Here is a 23,075-nt window from a genome sequence, read left to right on the forward strand (position 1 = left end):
CTACTATAGCCTCGGGCCAACCAAAGCTTTGTGAGTGGATTTAGTAGACGGAAACTAAAAGAAGCCCATTGTATATATGTATGTGTGTGTATATGTTTATGTGTCTGTGTTTGTCCCCCCCTCAACATCGCTCAACAACCGATGCTGGTGTGTTTACGTCCCCGTAACTCTGCAGTTCGGCAAAAGAGACCGATAGAATAAGTACTAGGCTTACAAAGAATACATCCTGGGGTCGATTTGCTCGACTAAAGGTGGTGCTACAGCATGGCCGCAGTCAAATGACTGAAACGAGTAAAAGAGAGAGGCTGGTTTTCTCAGGTGACAAAATTTTAGGTTGACAAAGATTAAATTCTGATTGGACATAACTAAATATACCAGGAACCACCCCTGTTTTGGCACAGAGCTTTGGAAGAACTTTATGAAGGAATGCATTTCACCAATTCACACACACACACACACAGGTGTCTAAGTTTGACAATGGTACCAGACTAAGGTAGGACAATAAAGATGACATTCACAAAACTTAAATACATGAACAAAAAACAAAATAATAATAATAATAATAATAAACTGTAGAAAAAAGATATTTGAAGCAAATAAAAAATAAATAAGGTGAAAATATAAGAAATAAAGAAAAAGAAGCAAATGAAACTCACGTTACAATTGTCTGAAGGGGGGAGGTGCATTGGAGAAGGTGGGAGACGAGAGGATGTCATACAACTGTGCAAGATGGACATAGCCAGGACGTGCGTTTCGCTAATGATGAAGATCTGGATACACCTATGGATCTCGGAGACTGTGCTAATGTCCCTTTTCCGCTAACACTGTCAGGACATGGCTGGACAACATTACATGCACATTGGACATCTGTGGTGTGAGGTGTGGAATGTGCTTCATGCATCGTCATACTACTGAGGCTACCATCTCTGCCACTGCCACCAGAATCTGCAGGAGTACCTAGGCTGGGAGCATGAACGGTCGGATGCTGTGACAGAATTAGAGAATTGCTATCGAGGTTTGATGTGTTGATACTTGGATTGTAATACTCCGACGACAACAAGGTCAGTGTCGAAGCTTGATCGAGGTTGTCGAGGTTACTCTTTCCAAGGTGCTCAGGAAGGTCATCGAGGCTGGTGTCAATGAAGTCTTCTGATGAAGAGCTATGGTGTTTCATGTGACGCTGCCAGTTCATCAGAACACTCTCAGCCATTAACACCTGTCTAGCCGTGTCATGGAAGGAGATACGAGACTCTTCAGCACCGTTCAGAGAAGATTTTGATAGATGGTTCTCGGCATAATTCCTAGACCGAACACTATTCCGAAAGTTAGAGAGCAGCCTCTGCTCGTATTCAAACACAGCATAATCGTGAATATTCAACTTTGCAATTTCTACGTCGCTCATGTCCTCGCCATTTACAGACAAGGTGTTCCTTCGCAAATGTCTGGTGGAAGTGGGAATTTGAGGTGAGTTACCTGGGCCGTTCTTCACATGAAATAGAAGGTAGACTGGCTGCATTGGAGAAAAAAAAAAAAAAACAGTCATGAATATAATTACAAGATTAAAAAAAGAACAATGTCAGATTAATGTCAAATATGCATAGCAATTAATACAATATGCAAATATTACACATTAACATATTTTAATCAACACATAATATACAAGCATCATATTTCAATCAACATATCAAAGAATATATTAAAATAAAGGAATAATATTCACAGATCCAACATGAATGTGACTTTATCCATCCATCTTCAATTCCTAAGATGGTCATGGAAGTAGAGTCCTCAGGTGCCTCCTTCACAGGATCCTAGCTGATGCTATCTGATTTTTGGCTGGATTCCCAAGTGTGACCAACTTAGACGATTGACATTATCCAACCATCTCACTCGTGTTCTAACCTTTGGTCTCCTGCCAGTTGGCTTGAAGAATCCGTCTTGTGATTCTTCCCTGCGACATTCTAATCATGTCTACAGTACAGGAGCAGTGGTCTTTCAATGCGGAGAAGCAGCAGCTTGTCTTGAACAGACTCCTTAACCTCTGAGCCGTACAAGTAATGTTGTGACTTTATACAATGAATAATCCCATGGGAGCTAAAGAGAGAGCCTCAGTCTGGTCCTTTGACCTGCTAGAAATAACATCTAACTATCCCTTAAATGACATTCTCCTGCCTTAAACAGGAAAGGACACTTTGCATTGGATGATGTGGCCCTATGTATAATATATCTGAGTAAAAGATGGAATGGTCATGGGAGGGCTTCATTTGATCATCCCTCTGGATCAGAGCTGACCTGGACTTAACTGTTTCAGAGGGGATCCACAGACATCTGTAAATATTTGCATCAGGTTAACTATCAGCTCAAAATATCAAAAACTGGGCATAGCTTAATCTGTGCACAATTGTATGTGTACATATAGGACATATAGGTATAATATATGTATATATAAATCATTTTCAGTGGCTGAACTCAAAGTAAATAAAACTATAAATATCATGTAAATATTGGGTTAAATATTGGATTGGAAAAGTCAAAGGCAGCATATATGATGGTTCTTATAATGAGCATACATACATACATATATATGTGTGTATATATATATATATATATATATATATATAATGAGATGGATTTTATATTCAATGATGTCATTATTTACCCTAAGTGCAGATTATCTTGGACTAATGCTAGTTGCATCTGATCACATTTTGCAATCCAACAGCAAAAGACAACAATAAAATTCCTGATGAACAAGAGACCATGACCATGTCTAAAATGTCGCCAACATTTCCAATTATGTTACACATGTCTGCAGAAAATATTACAGGTGTGATCAGCTGTTTCTCTTAGACATGGTGCTATTTTTCCCCATGGTACTGCCACTTGGTACCACTTCCTTTGTGGTACCACTTTCCTAAGCAGTATGACTTGTTGGTACTAACACAATATGCAATACCTGTGATAAGAGAAATATTAACTATTTCTGATGTTAATAATTTCCATCTACATGCCGCAACTTACACTGTTTCATATTGTCTTTCTCAACTTTCATCTTTTCAGAAATTAACAGATAAAAAAATAAACGTCAACATCAGTTGGTTTATCTGACATTATGCAAGTCTCAGCAAACATATTTAAAAGCATAAAAATTTTAAAAAAAACATCTAAATACCAATACTGAAGTGGAAAATCAAATGAAATTCATGTAAAATTATGTACAAATCATTAATTAAAATGGGTATGAGCTAATGAAAATGGTTTGTTAGGAATTGAGAACAAAAATGTCTTGTTGTGGAGGTTGACTGCACAGAAGTCAACATGTTGCTGAATTCTGATGAAAAACAGAACATTTTTGGTCAAATACTTCAAGACCTACAACTTCTGGAGCCGCCAGAAAATAGTAATGTGTACTTTACTTAAGTACCGTGAATATATGATTACAAAAATAATTAACTACAGGGTGATTCAAAAGTCGCCATACATAGGAACAATTCATTTTTTTATAAGAAGCAGTTTATAGGAACAGTTTTTTTTTAGTTTATCTAACAGGCTCTATATGGTTACCATTGTTTTGAATACACATTGCACTACGTTTACACCACTCATCGTGAACTCGTAATAAGCAAATGAGTTGGTGATGCGTTCCTTCAAATGATTTATGTCTTTTATCTTTCTGCGATACACCATGCCTTTCAAATGCCCCCAAAGATAGAAATCAAGAGGGGTCAGATTAGGGGATCTAGGAACTGCTTCTTATAAAAAAATAATTTTTTCTTATGTATGTAGACTTTTGAATCATCCTGTATTATTAATTAAGTCATATTTAAATCAAATAAAAAATAAATTACTTAATGAAACAAATATTTGGTTTGAGGCATTGTAAAAAATACTTACATATCGTGTGTGTATGTAAAGTTGTGCATGAGTCAGTTTGTGTGCATGTAATGTTGTATATGTTTACGAATGTCGATCATGGCAGCCACCATGATTGACCGCTAGCCACTAAAGCCTTTTCTATTCTCTCTGTTTTTCTCGTGTTCCTTTCTGTTGAAGAGCATAGGCTCGAAACATAAAAGACTTTCTCACCTTCCCGAGCATTAAAACTAATAAACCTGTTTGTTGTTTATATACCTGCCTTCGTCTTTTCTAAATTCCAACTAAATATATATATATATATATGAAGTTATGTATGTAAAGTTAAGATGAAATGTTTTGCTCCAGGACACACTGCACCACTGACTGCATCCAGGAATCAAAGCCGTGCTCTTGTAATCATGACTGCAACACTTTAGCCACTAGACCATGTGCCTTCATGGCTAAATAAATAACTGACACTCTATCAATTACAAAACAAGGGTTCCAGTTGATCCGATCAATGGAACAGTCAGCTCATGAAATTAATGTGCAAGTGGCTGAGTATTCCACAGACATATGTACCCTTAAAGTAGTTCTCTGGGAGATTCAGCTGACATAAAGTGGGACAATGGTGGCCCTTTGAAATACAGGTACAACTCATTTTTACCAGCTGAGTGGACTGGAGCAATGTGAAATGAAGTGTCTTGCTCCACGACACAATGTGCCGCCAGGAATCGAAATCATGACCTTACAATCATGAGCCAAATACCGTAACTACTAAGCTATGTGCCTTCACCTTTACAGCTAAGAGTTAAAAAATAAGGTGAGAGTATAATGATAGTCATTATATCACACAAAAAAAAAGACAACGTTGAATGTAAGTTAATGAATAGAACAATGGAAAAATGAGAGAGATGAATTGAAGATTATCTGAACATGTTAAATGAAACAAGAATTATGGTAAGATTAAGAATACATTGGTTAGTAGAACTCAACAACACCGTTACATACCTGCTCTTGAATAGCTTGACAAAAGAAATTCATTTGCATAGAATTGTTTCAATGTTATCATTATTATTATCATTACAATTATTATGAAAAAAAAATATCATCAGAGAGGTGATGCATACCCTGCGTGCACACAAGGATAAAATGAAATTCAATTTAATAACTATATTCTTAGACGAATTCATATTTCAACAAAATGACCTCAAGAGTTATTTCCCCTGCTTATCATTTATGCACATGTAACAAAGAAAATAGACATTTTGATTCACCCATCCACCAATTTTGAGGATAGTCAAACCAAAATTTAATGAGTTTGAGCCACTCATCCAATGAGTATCTCTACCAAATTTGGTGAAAATCCATTTGGCCATTTTCCTGTAATTTTGCAAACACACAGACAAAAAGACAAAGATGAGCAACTACAATACCCTGCTTTTGCTTATGTGCGCAGGGTAATTATTATTAATAGTAATTATAATGACAATAATAATGGCGCATTGGCAAAATTGTTAGCATATAAGACAAAATGTTTATCGGAATTTCTTGTAGCACTTAATGTTCTGAGTTCAAATTCTGCTAAGGTTGACTTTACTTTGCATTCTTTCAGGGTCTACATAAAATAAAGTACCAGCTGAGCACTGGGGTCAATGTAATCAACTAATCTTCTCCCCAAAATGTTAGGCTTTGTGTCTATAGTGGAAAGGGGTTATTTAAAAAGGTCATGAGACACAAGCATTAACACACCAAATAAAATGCCTAGTTGCATCTCTTCTAGCTTTACATTCTGAGTTCAAATTCCATCAAGGCTAACTTTGCCTTTCAGCCTGTTGGGATTGATAAAACAAGTACCAGTTGAGCACTGGGATTGATATAATTGACTTACCCCCACCCCCCAAAATTCCAGGCCTTGCACTCGTAGTAGAAAGGATTATTATTATTATTATTATATTATTATTATTATGAAGGCAGTGAGCTGGCAGGATCATTAGCATGCTGGACAAAATGCTTAACAGCATTTCATCTATCTTCTTGTTCTGAGTTCAAATTCCACTGAGGCCAACTTTGTCTTTCATCCTTTCAGGGTCAATAAAAAAAGTACCAGTCAAATACTGGGGTTTATGTGATTGACTTCCCCTCGCCTCGAAAACTGCTGGCCCAGTGCCAAAATTTGAAACCGTTATTATTATTATTATTAAGTTTAGCAAAACCGTTTGCACATCAAACAAAATGATTTGCAGCATTTCTTTCAACTCTTTACGTTCGGAGTTCAAATTCTGTTAGGGTCAACTTTGTTTTTCATCCTCTCGGGGTTGATTAAAATAAGTACCAGTCAAGTCCTGGGGTCAACAAAACTGACTTACCCCACCCTCCCGCAAAGTTTCTGCCCTTAAGCCTATAGTAGAAAGAAGAAAGTTATTGTAGTAAAGGTGGTAGAAACTTAGCTAAGACAGTTTACATGAAGTTTAAAACTTTGGAGTTTTGAGTTCAAAACCTATTGAGTCTTGATATTTTTTTCTTCCCGCAGTGTTGACAAAAGAAAATATTATTTACATTATTTACATTTGACGGATATTTGTCCTCATCTTGTTTATTGTTAACACGTTTCAGCTGATATACCCTCCAGCCTTCATCAGGTGTCTTGGAGAAATGTCAAAACTGGGTTCTCATTCCTAAGGTATTTTTTGATATTATTATTATTCAGGTCACTGCCTGGAATCGAACTCGGAATCTTGGGGCTAGTAGCCCACGCTCTTAATCACTATGCCATATGTCCATGACCTGAATAATAATAATAACAACATCGAAAAATACCTTAGGAATGAGAACCCAGGTTCGAAATTTCCCCAAGACACCTGATGAAGGCTGGAGGGTATATCAGCCAAAACGTTGAGTTAACAACAAACAAGATGAAGACAAATATCCGTCAAATGTAAATAATGTACATAATTCCTCATCTCTTAAATATAGAACTGTAAAAGAAAATATATTCAGTAATATAATCAGGTAGACTTAGATAGCTATGACCACTCCTCATCAAAGGAGTCTTATTCTCTCTGGTCCCCCAAAAATTGTCCTTATCATTAATAGTTTTAGAAATGGGGAGAAGGTAATACAAGGGTCCCATTCTGGGGATGGCCCGCAAAGGCCATGAATTCTACTCCTCCACTCATTCCTTCTATCATATGAAAAGATAAAAAAAAGCTTAAATGTGAAGATGTGACACCTACCTTGTGGTCACCCATGCAGGTATTATGGCCTATGACATCATATTCAAGTCGATGTTCGTCATTCTAGCAGAGATAAAGAAAGACCTTAAATGAAGTTGGTGACACGAGAGGGACTTTTGCTTTATTTATGTATTTATTTGTAATGGAAGGAAGGGGCAGAAATGATGACCATTACAGGTCCAATAAAACTGGTGCTCAGGTGAAGAGTTTGATGTGGTTCATGTTTATCCTGAAATTTATACGTCAATGGCTTAGGAGGGAATCAGTTCCAAGGAGCTGGAAGTTTGGAGAAGATGAATCTAGTGTTGTTGTTGTTTAACCCCAGGTCAACTCTGACTGAGAAGACCCATGATCAAATCATTCCAGTCTCTGCTCTGTCTTTTTATTCAGGCTACATTAACCAACGTGTTCAACAGATTTTAAAGACAATACAATGTAAGGAACTTGACTGCCATTTCTAGAAGGTCAAGTATACTTACACAAAGACATACATATGTGCATAATTCGTGAGTGTGTATGTATGTGTATGTATATATATATATATATATATATGTAGGTATAGGAGTGGCTGTGTGGTAAGTAGCTCACTCACCAACGGCATGGTTCCGGGTTCAGTCCCACTGCATGGCACCTTGGGCAAGTGTCTTCTACTATAGTCTCGTGAGCAGATTTGGTAGATGGAAACTGAAAGAAGCCCGTCATATATGTGTGTATGTGTGTGTGTATGTTTGTGTGTCTGTGTTTGTCTCCCAACATCGCTTGACAACCGATGCTGGTGTGTTTACGTCCGAGTAACTTAGCGGTTCGGCAAAAGAGACCGATAGCATAAGTACTAGGCTTACAAAGAATAAGTTCTGGAGTCAATTTGCTTGACTAAAGGCAGTGCTCCAGCATGGCCACAGTCAAATGACTGAAACAAGTAAAATAGTAAAGAGTAAAAGAGTATATGTAGCAAACAGTAACTCGCTTTACAAAATGTATTGAGTGCATTCTATCATGAAATCTGCATGAGAAATCTTCAGAACAAGAACTCCCATCAAGCATAGTTTCAGCTGGTTCCTGACACTCTATGGGAGCTGGGTCCACCTATGTCATGTGTCCAAGGTGTTCTCCTGCTGTTTCAAAAATACTACTTTCATTAGCTCTTGAACCCAGGACCTTTGGGTGATTTTAATTCCTTGAACTGTGGTGTATACCACACAGCCATGAAGACCACCGAAAGGACTTACAATGTGGACCTATTTAACCCCTTAACATTCAGATTACTCTGTCAAAAGCAATGCTTATTTATTCACACTGGTTTGAATTAATCATGATGTAACTGTCTATTTTTAGAATGGCTTGTAGGATAAGTGTGAGAAGCTGGATCTGGCCAGGTTGAACAGAAAAAGGACTGAATATCTGGGTCAAATATGGCTAGTAGAATACTAAAGGGTCAACTCAGTGGATCTATTTAAATCTGTAAGAAACCAATATCTTGAAGAATTGTAAAGTATTTAGTTACTAAGAAATATGCATTTGTATGTGTGTATGTATTTGTGAGGGCAGGTGTAAAGAAAGATCTATTTACATGGACAATTATATCCTTTGCTCTGTGGTTAAATAAGACACGGTCGCACCAAGAGGGACATCTCGTCTTCATATATGACAGCCCATCGTTTGTGTCTTCACTAAATGGATAACTGAAAGAACAAGGTTAGACAAAGATGTCACATGTATGTATACAGCTACATATCTCTATCTCTCTCACAAACACACACACACATATATATATAAAGATAACAGAAAATGGAGAAGTACTGATTAACAACAATTGACTTACATCAATTATTATTTATTAATTCAATGCAAACAGACTGCATCCCATCATCTAACGGCTGTTTCATATTGGAAGCAGAAACAGCTGTTAGATGGGATGCAGTCTGTTTGCATTGAATTAATAAATAATAATTGATGTAAGTCAATTGTTGTTAATCAGTACTTCTCCATTTTCTGCTTTCTTTAAATTTTGATTATTGATAAATCCATGTTTATTCTTGTCTTTACCTATAACTTATGAACATAATGTTTGCATATGTATGTCTATAGTAGTGTAATGGATACTTCTATCCCTTAAACGGGTATTTTACCCTCCAACTCAACTAACCTATATACACACATATATATATATAGCAGAGAATTTTTTTGCTACCCTTATATTTATTAATATATATATATATATATATATATATATATACACATACATACATATATTGTGTGTGTATGGAAAATGTACAGCTCTTCTATAGTAGATATAAGTAATTATAGTAGTTACTGTTAGTTACATCTAATCATCATCATCATTTAGCGTCCACTTTCCATCTTTCCATGCTAGCATGGGTTGGACGATTTGACTGAGGACTGGTGAACCAGATGGCTGCGCCAGGCTCCAATCTGATCTGGCAGAGTTTCTACAGCTGGATGCTCTTCCTAATGCCAACCACTCCGAGAGTGTAGTGGGTGCTTTTACGTGCCACCAGCACAAGGGCCAGTCTGGTGGTACTGGCAATGGCCATGCTCGAAATGGTGTTTTTTACATGCCACCTGCACAGGAGTCAGTCCAGTGGCACTGGCAACGACCTCATCCAAATGTTTTGTCCAGTAAGGCAATGTGCAGCTATGTTATAAAACTTATTAGTGATGATAAAAATTAACATTAGTAGTGTACACTGTTGTAGTAATTAATGTAGTGGTGAAAATATAGTAGACAGTGTTGCAGTATATAGTGATATGGTCTTATAATGTTGTAGCTAGGTCAAGGAGTTCAATGATAAAATTGAACCTAAAGAAAAAATGAGCACTCAGAGAGGCAACACCAACGTCTTCTCAACAATTAGCCAGAGATGATTATTTTTAAAATGAGAATATCTGAAATAAGCTCGAATGCTCTCACAAATGAGAATACTAAAAATGAACCCAAACTCTCAAAAATTAAGTAAAAAAAAAAAAAAAAAAAACCCGGAAAAATAATCCAGAATCCTTGTCCAGTACTGGATCGATCCCAAAATCTAATCAGTTTGTGCCAGTCATGAGGCCAAACATCCCTGAGAGTTTCACCCAAATCCATTGAGCGGTTCTTGAGATATCTTGTCCACGGACAAACAAACACGATTGGAAACAATACCTTTGCTAAGGCGGAGGCAATGATGCGACACTTCTATAGTTTCATAAATAATTGAAAAATCACATTTAAATGGTGTGTGTTGTGTGTGTGGGGGGTGTAACATTTTAAGAAATAATTACTTGATAATTAATTAGTGTAAAACTCACTGACCTTGGTGGGAAACTAATTTCAAATTCTGATATTTGGTCTTTGAATGCATCTAACTCTGTATCATACTGTTGCAACTGGAAAAGATATATAAACATGCATATATAAATATTTATGACACACGCATATACACACTATGAAAGAAAAATAGGGATTGAATAAATCCAGGTAAACACTTCAGTAAACACTCCAGGTAAACAAAACTCAGCTCAGGAGACAACTGTTCTGTAAATTAGTTTGACTGGATTAACAGATCAATTAAGCATGCAAACCACTATGCATTAATCTGTTCAGCTCGCTGGATCATTTGAAACTTGCGTAAGGGAATAAAATATATGAATATAATTCTTTATTTCTTTACGGTATACACACAAGGCGGCGAGCTTGCAGAAACGTTAGCACGCCGGGCGAAATGCTTAGCGGTATTTCGTCTGCGTTACGTTGTGAGTTCAAATTCCGCCGAGGTCGACTTTGCCTTTCATCCTTTTGGGGTCGATAAATTAAGTACCAGTTACGCACTGGGGTCGATGTAATCGACTTAATACCTATGTCTGTCCTTGTTTGTCCGCTCTGTGTTTAGCCCCTTGTTGGTAATAAAGAAGTAGGTATACACACAGGTGAGGGAGTAGCTGGGCAAGTGTCTTCCACTATAGCCTCGGACCGATTATAAGTCTGGGATGGAATTGATAGGATGAAACAAGTAAAAGACAATCGTAGCAGGCGATGCAGAACAAAGGGGGGGGAGAGGTAGATAGATGATGTGGCCCAGGGCAGTTGAAGATACAAAGGTGAGATGTAAAAATGTCTTTGAGCCTGATCAACCATGATCAAAATCCATTCCAGCCATGACTATCATGTATGTACATCCATGACTTTCTAATGTCTTTGTTATTTGAGATTTTTTTAAAAAGGTTTTTTTGTTGGTCTAAAGGAATATATGGCAAAACTAGTGTTGAAGCGACTAAATAATATATTTGATATAAAACAGTCACCTCCATAGAAGACAGCTGAAGGTTGAGGGCAGGGCGAGAGTTAATGCACTCACAGTACAACATCTGTAGCGCATGCGGTGAAGCAGGGTGGGGGGGGATAGTGAGTATGGGCGGCCAGAAAAGGGGTTGAGGGGACAGAAGAGATGGGGAGAGGGGTCAATAGATGTTCCACGTAGATGGGAGGTGGGGGTGTGAAAGAACAGGGTGGTGGGAGTGGGAATAACATGTAGGGCAAATGTGTGCGTGTGTGTATGTGGTAGGTGTATAACAAAGAGCAAGGGAAGGAGACAGAAGAGGAAGGCAGGAGGAGCCGTATAGCCATGGTGATAAATGACCTTTCTGTCATATCACAACATATTATTTTAATGTCCATTTATATCGGTGTGTATGTATGTATGTTTATATACACGTTATTGTGTGTGTGTATACATATATATATATATATATAAAGTTGTTTTATATATATATATATATCAGCGTGTATGTGTGCATGTATATATCATTGTGCATGTACATATACACATGTTTATGAATGAGTATGTATGTAAGGACTGCATAAGGATATGCATTTATATATATATATATATATATATATATATACACACACACACATATACAAGTAGACAGACAGACATGCACAACCTCACATGTATATAAAATCTATAGTGATAGGTACATGTGTACAAGCGCACATGAAGATGTCTGAGTGTGTGCATGGAGAAATATATAGATATAAGCTGTCATACATCTGCTTCTGTGCGGGCGGCACATATAACAATATATATATATATACATACATACAAATATATATATATATATATATACACACACACACATATATATCTATGTGTGTTTGTGTGTGTGTGAGAGAAAAAGAGGGAGAAGACGTATATGTTAGGAGCTATTCACATGAACACACACACACTATCACACACACACACACACACTATCACACACACACTATCACACACACACACGCACACACACACTCGGCTATGGCAGCAGCATATCAACAGGAAAAGATAAAAGCATAATTCAAATGTGATAAAGTGATCTGTGCATTAACCAATTGCTCTCTGCAACTGAAATGCGGAGAAAAATTAGGGGTCAGAGTTAGAGTTCAGCAGTTTGTGATGCTGACAGACACATAACTCTCCATCACCGCCGCCACCGCTACAGTCGTCATCATCATCATCATCGTCATCATATTGATAAAAGACCAAAGTCTTTGTACCATCAACATCATTATGTTGCTGACAGGAGTAAGACAAATAACAAAAGTAAATCCCATCTATATCTATATATATATATATATATATATATATATATATACACAAACACACACAATTGTGGTGTGTAGAATATAGTGTCAGATATGGTCTGTGCATTCCATATTTTATTGTATTGAGTATTTGGTGGTGGTTGCGAACTAGTTATCAGCATTGTATCTTTACAGGTTATATGGTGTTAGCACTATCCTTCTACACTGTCACACCAATGTATCACATCATTATTATCACATCCCTGTATCTCTACACTGTCGCACTGCTATGTCTCTACACTGTCACACTGCAGTGTCTCTACACTGTCACACCATTGTATCACATCATTATTATCACATCCCTGTATCTCTACACTGTCGCACTGCTGTGTCTCTACACTGTCGCACTGCTGTGTCTCTACGCTGTCACACTGCTGTGTCTCTACACTGTCGCACTGCTGTGTCTCTACACTGTCGCACTGTTGTGCCTCTACACTGTCACACTGCTGTATCTCTATACTGTCACACTGCTGTGTCTCTACACTGTCACATCACTGTGCCTCTATACTGTCACATTACTGTCTCTACATTGTTACACCGTTGTCTCTACACTGTATCTCTACATTGTCACACTGCTGTGTCTCTACACTGTCACACCACTGTATCTCTACACTGTCACACCACTGTGTCTCTACACTGTCACACCACTGTGTCTCTACACTGTCACACCACTGTGTCTCTACACTGTCACACTGTTGTATCTCTACACTGTCACACTGGTGTATGTATATATGTGAGTATGTGTGTTTGTGTCTCTTAGCCATGACATCGTGTGATAGTTGTAAATGAGTGTCACTGACATACAAGCAGTGTCCTTCCTTTCTGTGAGAACATATGACTGAGGGGGGGGGATTACCTTACATGGAAACAGTTAACAGTTGGTGGCAGGAAGGGCATCCAGCTGTAGAAAATCTGTCTCAAATAAACTCTGTCTGACCCATGTAAGCATAGAACAGTGGAGGTTAAATGATCATATACACATACACACACATATATGCACACACACACACACATGGAGATACATACATGAACATATAGTAATATACTTACCATGTTATTTTTGTTATAAAAGAATTCTGTGTGTTTATCGTGATAATTAAACTGTTTGCTCTCCACAGTCAGTATGGCCTGCAAAAGGATGTTAAAATAATTTTTTTTTAAATTAGAAAATAGCAACAATTATAAAACAACTAAAAAGGGTTTTTAATTTAAAAAAAAGGGGGGGGGGTTTGAAAAAAAAAGCCACAATAATTAGGCACCAACCCAATACTATATAGCACCCATGGAATCCCAAAAATCTTAAATGAACCCTGGGTGAGAACCTCTGGGTAAGATGGATTCAACATAGTTCAAAGCAGTTCTTATTTGAAAGCCAATACCTTTATCAACTCTTAATACCTGATAATTTCAGCCGGGGTTTTCTATAGGGCAATGCTGGTACCATGATAAAATGCACCCAGTGCAGTCACTTAAGAAAGAACTTTTAGTTTTGTTAAAGAGCTGACACCCTCACTAGTGATGGTGACAAAACGATGCACCCTGGTCACTCAGAAAAGTGATTGGTGTTAGAGAGAGCAATCAGCCATATTAAACCATGTTAAAAATTAGATTTCCATGTAGAACGCGTTCCTCTGACCCAGTTAGGAGAATAGCAATGACCCATGCATCCCATGATGATTATATATTATGAGAAACAAGTGGGAGAGTGTGTATATAAGAGAGAGAGAGAGAGAGAGAGAGAGTAGGTGTGTGAGAGAGAGATTGAAGAAAGTCTGAAAAAGAATGTGAAACAGTTTAATGTGGCAAAATGACATTTCTGTATTTCATACAAACTCTCCTATTCAACAACTCCATTACAACTTTCAGTCTATCCCCATCCCCTTTTCCCCATTTATGTTTTATGCCATGCAGACCTTGGACCCAGGACTTTCCCATGCAATATTCTAAATTGTATATGGATCTTCTGCAAGATTTGATAAACTTAATTTGAGAAAAGATGATACTCTGTCAAGATGTACAAACATTAGTATTTATAAATATACATAGACGTCTTCTTTCTTTCTTTATGTCTTTAACTCTCCAACAGGGAGTATAGGCCACTTATAATTGAATTCCATGTCGCATATTTTTTGGCTTCTGTACTAACACTCTGCCATGAATGTTCCCCTTTCTCTAGTTCCTTCTGTGTTGATCTCCGCCATGAGTTCTTAGGCCTACCTCTCCTTCTATATCCATCCGGATTCCACTGTAAAGCACTTTTCGCTACATTTGATGTGTCTTGTACTACCAATCCACTTCCCACTTTTTCTTAAATATTTGCTCCCTAATCGAAACTTGATTTGTTCTTTGCCATAGCTCCATATATCTTATGTATTTCGGGCCATCTAATTTTAAGTATACTTCACAAGCATCTGCTGATGAATGATTGTATTTGCTTATTTGACTTTACTGTTGTTCGCCATGTCTCATTCAATAACACTGCTTTTACGTTAGTGTTATAAATTCTTATTTTGTTCCTTATAGAAATTACACTTGCACTCCATACTTTCTTGAACATACATAGACGTAATAAATAAAAAAATCAAATGACAATATTTTGAATGCATTTAATACACGTTTCAAGTAATTATGTACCAAAAAAATCTTCTCACATAATATCTTCAGTCAAAATATTTCAAAATGTTTTGGCTAAGAAAGATATGGAAGAAAATTATGTAAGTGTATATACAGGGTGGCCCAAAAGTCTGAGGGGTCTAAAAGTTTAATAAATTTGTTTTAATCACATTTTTTATATTTGTTATTCACAAAATGTGACTCTTCACTTCTAATATACATATATTTCCTGTATATATTATATACACATATACTATATGTGGTGCTAAGTTACTGTAAATTTTAAAACAGCATAACTGAATTATTAACACCTTTGTAAATTTTGGGCCACCTTGTATGTATGTATGTATGTATGTATGTATGTACGTTTGTATGTATATGTTTACACATACACTCAATGTGGTAACACATATTCCAGAAGCTTTTACAGACTTACTTTCTCATTGTTGTCTGCTTCTATGAAGACAATTTTGGCCAACTGGTCCTTCTTGCCTTTGGTATGTTGAGGGAGAGTTTTGTCTGTTAATTCCTGCAATATGAAGAGATATGGTATAGTGATAGTTAGTACAACATATAGGTGTATATGGGTGTATGCATAAAAATTTTGAAGAACTCTAGTCTTTTTGGCATTCAGATTACTCTGTCAAATATAATGCTTATTTATTCACATCATTTTGAATTAATCAAGATTATTAATTATATCTGATCAATGATGTGATCATATATTTTTAGAATGACATAGTAAGGTAGGTGTGAGAGGTAAGATCTGGCCAGCTGGAATATTTCTAGTCTAAATGCAAAAAGGTTAAGGCCTCCTTGTTTGAGAAGAAAAGTGAAAAGTTTTGAAATCATTTCTGGATACTAGACATCATTTGAATCCAAAGATTTATGGATCATCTAGAATTTAGGAGAGCTGGAACCAATTTGAGAAACAAATCAGATTAGATCAGAACACCTGGGACAATTACAAAAAGGAAAAGAAAAAAGAGAAAACATACCTTGATTAATAGATGTGAATCCAGTCGGAAGTTGAAGTCACCAAAAATAAACATCGGTAATTTTTCAAATTTATCTTCATCGAATCTGGAACAAAAAAAAAAATAATAATAAAAAGAGTGGAAATAAAACAAATTTCCAAAATAATGTATATAGAAAGTTAAATTATTTACAAGTAAATGTTTTGTTTTTTGTATTTGGTTTGCAAGATTCTTGATGTGAACTTGTGTTCTGAAACAGATTTTGTTGTATCTTGGGAGAGCCATTATGCCAATGATAGACACACTCACTGGTTATACTTCCTTTCTATATTACTCATCAGTTGGTTAACTATTTCACCAGTTAACTAATTTATTAATTAATCATTCAGTAAATCGATCAGTTATGTTTGTCAAAGTCTGAAGCTGACCTGGAGTAAAGAGGGCATATTACTGAAGAGGTCATGAATGGCAACAAAAGGACTTTGACAAACACAACTGATTGATTGATTCACAGAAAGATTGATCAATCTATTAGTTAATTGGTGAAATAGCTAACTAATTGACAAATAATAATAATTAAGAAGTGAAATAGAACCAGTGCATGTGTTTGTTATCAGCATAATGGCCCTCCTGAGATACTGAATATTATTTATATAATAGATGATGGGCAAGATTAACTGCTGCACAGCTGATTTTTAGATGCCTTTTATTCTGGATGGAAGGCTTAACACTTTGTCTACAAACACTTTAAAACATTTTAACCATATATGGACCACTATACAAACTACCAAATTCAAAGAGGCCAAGGAACAGAAGAAAAAAGGAGAAAGAAGAAATTCACTCAACACCAGAGCTGAAGACACCTCCAAAAGGAAGGGGCCCCACCACGTCGAAAACGGTAGAGGAGTAGGGGCCAAAACCGAACATGGTTCCTCCTGATGATGTCCTTAGCCACTGGATCCTACAAAGGAGCTGTTGAGGTAGCAAACCATGAAACATGGTTGGAATTCCTCCATGGGTATCACCAGTGACTCCCACAATGCAGAATGAATATTTTTTTTACTAGTTGGCCCCATGCCATCAAAAATGACAGCTAATTATAGTATTTATAAGGTATAAAATTAATTATAGTATTTTATAAGGTACAGAACCAAGTTTTTAGTTTAATAATTCTTTTATTACCAAATTTATAAAATACCTTTCACCTGTTGTTGTTTTATATTCTTGATACACTCAGGCAATAATTATTTTCTCTAATGAGTTTGCGTATGTTTGTGTGATTGTTACTCTTTACTCTTTTACTTGTTTCAGTCATTTGACTGCGGCCATGCTGGAGCACCACCTTTAGTTGAGCAAATCAACCCCAGGACTTATTCTTTGTAAGCCTAGTACTTATTCTATCGGTCTCTTTTGCCAAACCGCTAAGTTACGGGGACGTAAACACACCAGCATTGGTTGTCAAGCGATATTGGGGGGGACAAACACAGACACACACATATATATACGTATACACGACGGGCTTCTTTCAGTTTCCATCAACCAAATCCACTCACAAAGCTTTGGTCAGCCCGAGGCTATAGAAGACACTTGCCCAAGGTGCCACGCAGCAGGATTGAACCCGGAACCATGTGGTTGATAAGCAAGCTACTTACCACATAGCCACTCCTGTACCTGTAATAATTATTTTTAACAAAACATAGAATATAGATGGCAAATCAAATTAATACACTTGTTAATGTTATCTAGTGGTTGTCTTTTGAGATGTGACATCGATCATCACTAATTACTGAGAGAACACTCGTTAATCTATGTGTGTTTCCTGAAAGAACACTGGGAAAAAATTTCTTAATATAAACAAACTAAGGACATGTATAAACTGTTAGATTAAGATGTGTATTTACAATACAATTCAACTGCAGTTTAATTATATTCTTGATACACTTAGGCAATAATTATTCTCTCTAATGAGTTTGCATATATTTGTGTGATTGTAATAATTATTTTTAACAAAACAGATAGAATATGGATGGCAAATCAAATTAATACACTTGACAATGTTATCTGGTGGTTGTCTTTTGAGATGTGACATCGATCATCGTTTGTTATTGAAAGAATGCTGGTTCACACATACAAACATTCACATACTTCCCTTGTACACGCACACACATATATACACACATTGTTTTGATTTTTTTTTCACTGTAGAATTTCCATCATCCCACTACTAATTTACCATCACCCCTTCCTTCCTTCCTTACACGTCTATCACTCCTCCCTATCGCTTTTATATGTTGTGACGGAGAAAAACAGGATTATTATTATTATAGTAGATTCTGTGCAGCAGGAGTCACTGATGACACACATGCTAAAAAGTGTTAAAAATGCCCCTCATACTTTCATCATCATCATCATCATCATCATCATTTAATGTCCGTTTTCCATGCTGGCATGGGTTGGACAGTTTGACTGGGGTCTGGGAAGCCAGAAGGCTGCACCAGGCTCCTATCTGATCTGGCAAGGTTTCTACAGCTGGATGCCCTTCCTAATACCAACCCCTCCGGGAATGTAGTGGGTGGTGCTTTTTACATGCAAGCAGTACAGGAGCCAGCCAGGCAGTCCTAGCATCAATCCTGTTTGGATAGTGCTTTTTATGTGCCAAGGGCACAGTTATTAACAATGAGACCCTACAACTAATAGCAGTAGTAGCAGTGGTGGTGATGGTGGTAATAGTTGTAGTGTAGGTGGTGGTACTTACCGTTGTAGTGTGTGCCGTAGCGCCTCTTTTCTGTTTCCACAATATACGGAGGGACTCTGAAATAACAAGACAATAAGGAATAGTGACATTGCAAAGAAGGGGTCAGTTAGGAAATAGGTCGGGTTTAGTAGACAACCTGACCCCACCCCAGTACATAACTGGTACATCTTGACCACAGAGCTAAACATACCAAACCTTCATAGCCATTCACAATGGAAAAGAATACCATAGCAACAAAAAATAAGGGTTGAGAAGGGGGAACAATTGAGTCTTAACCAAAGTATATACCTGCCCAATGTTTCGATTTTTGCATCATTTTGTATAAAACAGTGTTTAACCCTTGTGAAACCAATCCACTTGAGACCATCCCCAATGATACAACCTTCCTAATTCATTTCATTTTTGGATTTATATGAGTTCGTGTGTTGAAGCATATTCTGTTGTGTCTGGGGAGAGTAATTTTCTTTTTGTGCCTTATAATTTAACACACTCACCGGTAAAATTTCCACCTATTTTTTATTTTTATTTTCCTAAAATTTTCGTTGCATCTTGCAACCTTTTCAGTAATCTTGACTCTGTCCGTTATTTACACTGAGTTCCCTTTTGTTTGTTTGTGCGCATGTGTGTGGGTCAGTGTGTGTGTGTGCCAATGCAAGCATGTACGTTTGTATGTTTGCATGTGTGTATGTATGTATATATGTATGTATGTGTGTGCATCTGTATGTATCCTGCATAATTTAAAGAAATCTAAATTAAATTTTACCACTAAAATTTCATGCTAATTAAGGTTCCAGAAATCAGCTTGATAATTCTTCCTTCTATAGGCATGCGATGAAGATAGAGGGCCTGGAGAATTTAGGGACGACCAGAAAGGTTGAAGGGAAAAAAGATGGAGAGGAAGGAGAAGGATGATACGGATGCTGAGTTTGATGAACTGGCTGGAAGGAAGAGGCACTGAACATCAGCAAGTGGAACTGTTACCAAAAACAAAGAACAGGGAATTTCAGCAGGGCATGATTGCTTATGTCCTACATTATGGACATAGGTAAAGTAAAGGTAGAGTTACCTTCTCGAGTCATACAGACTCATAAGGGCCGATTTCCTGGTTTCCATGTCGTGTATAGTCCCCACCTGGATGGGACGCCGATCCATCGCAGGATTACTAATTTTTTGCCAGCTGAGTGAACTGGAGCAACGTGAAGTGTTTAGCTGAAGGACACAATGTGTCGTCTGATCCAGGAATCAAAACCACAATCCTATCATCATGAATGAGTCCAACACCCTCCCCACTAATCCATACATGACCACCATTATGGACATGGCATCTGAAGAAAGAAAGACAGGCAGAAGGAGGAAGAGCTAGGCAACTGCATCAACACCAGTATTTGACTGGTACTGATATTATCAACCCCACCCCAGAAGGATGAAAGGCAAATTTGGGCTCTGTGGCATTTGAACCAAGAACATAAGGAGCCAAAAGATATGCCACTAAGCCTGTTTCCCAGCACAGTGACAATTCAGCCATATTGCTACCTTGAGAATCAGCTTCAAAATGACAAATTATTCGACTACATTCTCCAATATTTTTTAAATTAACTGAAATAAAGAGGGTGTATTTCAATAGCAATGTGAAGGCGCATGGCTCAGTGGTTAGAGCGTTGAGCTTATGAGCGTGAGATTGTGAGTTCGAATCTCGGACTGGGCTGCATGTTGTGTTCTTGAGCAAGACACTTTATTTCACGTTGCTCCAGTTCACTCAGCTGTAGAAATGAGTTGCAACATCACTGGTGCCAAGCTGTATCGGCCCCTTTGCCTTTCCCTTGGATAACACTGGTGGCATGGAGAGGGGAAGCCGGTATGCATGGGCGACTGCTGGCCTTCCATAAACAACCTTGCCTGGACTTGTGCCTGGGAGGGTAACTTTCTACGTGCAATCCCATGGCCAGTCATGACTGAAGGGGGACGCAATACGCAGATCAACCACGACCCCAGCATGCAACTGGTACTCAATTTATCAACCCTGAAACGATGAAGGCAAAGTCAAACTCAGCAGAATCTGAACTCAAAACGTGCAGACGAAATGCTGCCAAGCATTTTGCCCAGTGTGCGGACGGTTCTGCCAGTTCACCACCTTAATGATAATAATAATAATAATGATAATAATGATAATCTTGTCTACTAAAAGTATAAAGACTGAAATTTGTGCGGGGGGGGGGACTAGTCAATTACAGTGACCCCAGTGTTTTACTGGTACTTAATTTGTCTATTCCGAAAAGATGAAAAGCAAAGTAGAGTTGCCGGAATTTGATCTCAGAATGTAAATGCAGAAGAAATGGTGCTGACCATTCTATCTTATATGCTGCTCGAAATGAGGATTAGATAGACAGCCGACAACTGATGAAGGGTCATTCTTTGTGTTACTTGTCTTGTTTTCCTTATTTTTCTCTCGTTGTTTGCGTATTTAAATCATTTGTTTTCATATTTCATGTTGTGTATAGTTGGTGACATCCTGTACCCATATATGCGTGTATATACTTTTTACTCTCTTTGGAGCACCGCCTTTAGTTGAGAAAATTGACCCCAGAGCTTATTCTTTGTAAGCCTAGTACTTATTCTATCAGTCTCTTTTGCCGAACCACTAAGTTATGGGGATGTAAACACACCACCATCGGTTGTCAAGCAATGTCGGGGCGGGGGGACAAACAGACACACACACATATACATATATACTTATATATACGATGAGCTTCTTTCAGTTTCCGTCTATCAAATCCACTCACAAGACTTTGGTCGGCCCGAGGCAAGCTGTAGAAGACACTTGCCCAAGGAGCAACACAGTGGGACTGAACCCAGGACCATGTGGTTGGTACGCAAGCTACTTACCACACACTCACTCCTGCGCATATATATATATATATATATATATATATTTATCTCAGGAATGTTAAATTTCTAAATATCTCAGAGATATGTATGGTGGTGGGGCGATAGAATGGTTGTATACTGTCAATTTAATGTGACAGTCGGGGATTACACCACCGCTGTTTAGCCCTAGGAAGCATCGACGCTTCCTGTTGGCTTCGACATATTTCCTGTGTCCTTATATATTTAAGAAGGGGAGACAAACACCCCCAACAGCTAGTCTTGCATCTAGAGACATGCATGTTTCAGGGTCTTTGCCCATCATCGGTCTAGAGTAGCAAAAGCCTGCCAACTGCAGATATCTGTCCCGACTTCGTAAATATATATATATCTAATTTTCAGTGAAATGTATGTATGTATGTGTGTGTGTGTGTGTATGTATGTATGTATGTATGTATGTATGTATGGTGAGGGCGCATAGCTAAGTGGTTAGCGTGTTACCCTCATGATCATGAGACTATGGTTTCAATTCCTGGACTGGGTGGGGCATTGTGTTCTTGAGCAAAACACTTCATTTCATGTTGTTCTATGATCACTTTCAACGCCTGATGCGCCATACACAGTGCACCTGTTCAGACAACATCGATTTGATGGAGAGAGTGAGCTAATGTGTGTGAACACTTGATCACTATAAACAACACTTGATCACTATAAACGGATCATTTGTGCAGGTCATTCAGCAAAGGTTGAACACTCTTACATCATCTTCGACAGGAGAGTCCATCATACATACATCATGTGATCAACTAGATTAATGGATGTTGTTATATATCGCTGGTCCCAGTGCACTTTGCAATGTTTAGGCTTTCGAATGATGCCACCCCACTGGCCAAGCAAGCATGCCAACATCCTCCCAGATCGGAAGGCTAGTCCATTATAGAGTTACCCGTACAGAGAAGTGGGTACTGAGTGGACAAGAGCAAAGAACACAATGTGCTACCCAGTCACAGAATTGAAACCACAATCTGGCAATCATGAGCACAACATTATAACCACTAGGCTACACACCTACACACACACACTCATGGAATTTGCACATTTTCTGACTTTCATTACAGGCCACTGAAACGAATAGAAACACACTGAATCCAAAA

At 37.7% G+C, this 23,075-nt stretch overlaps 1 protein-coding gene across 4 annotated transcripts in view; it reads right to left on the reverse strand.

The window, feature by feature from the left end:
- Nucleotides 1-23,075, reverse strand: part of LOC115219855 (inositol polyphosphate-5-phosphatase A-like) — a 269,689-nt gene that overhangs the window by 18,285 nt on the left and 228,329 nt on the right. For 2 of the 4 annotated variants that reach the window (XM_029790146.2, XM_036509752.1), the window contains exons 11-18: nt 19,060-19,115; nt 16,326-16,410; nt 15,764-15,856; nt 13,765-13,842; nt 10,405-10,478; nt 8,662-8,773; nt 7,092-7,154; nt 1,474-1,510 (exon numbers count right to left, since the gene is read on the reverse strand). In XM_029790146.2, coding sequence (XP_029646006.1) covers nt 1,474-1,510; nt 7,092-7,154; nt 8,662-8,773; nt 10,405-10,478; nt 13,765-13,842; nt 15,764-15,856; nt 16,326-16,410; nt 19,060-19,115 — 598 coding nt within the window. Of the gene's footprint in view, nt 1-656; nt 1,511-7,091; nt 7,155-8,661; nt 8,774-10,404; nt 10,479-13,764; nt 13,843-15,763; nt 15,857-16,325; nt 16,411-19,059; nt 19,116-23,075 lie in introns of all 4 variants that reach the window. The other 2 variants (XM_029790144.2, XM_029790145.2) reach the window with 1 other exon arrangement.

Source organism: Octopus sinensis, linkage group LG15 (assembly GCF_006345805.1).
Source record: "Octopus sinensis linkage group LG15, ASM634580v1, whole genome shotgun sequence".
Taxonomy (NCBI): Eukaryota; Metazoa; Mollusca; class Cephalopoda; order Octopoda; family Octopodidae; genus Octopus; species Octopus sinensis.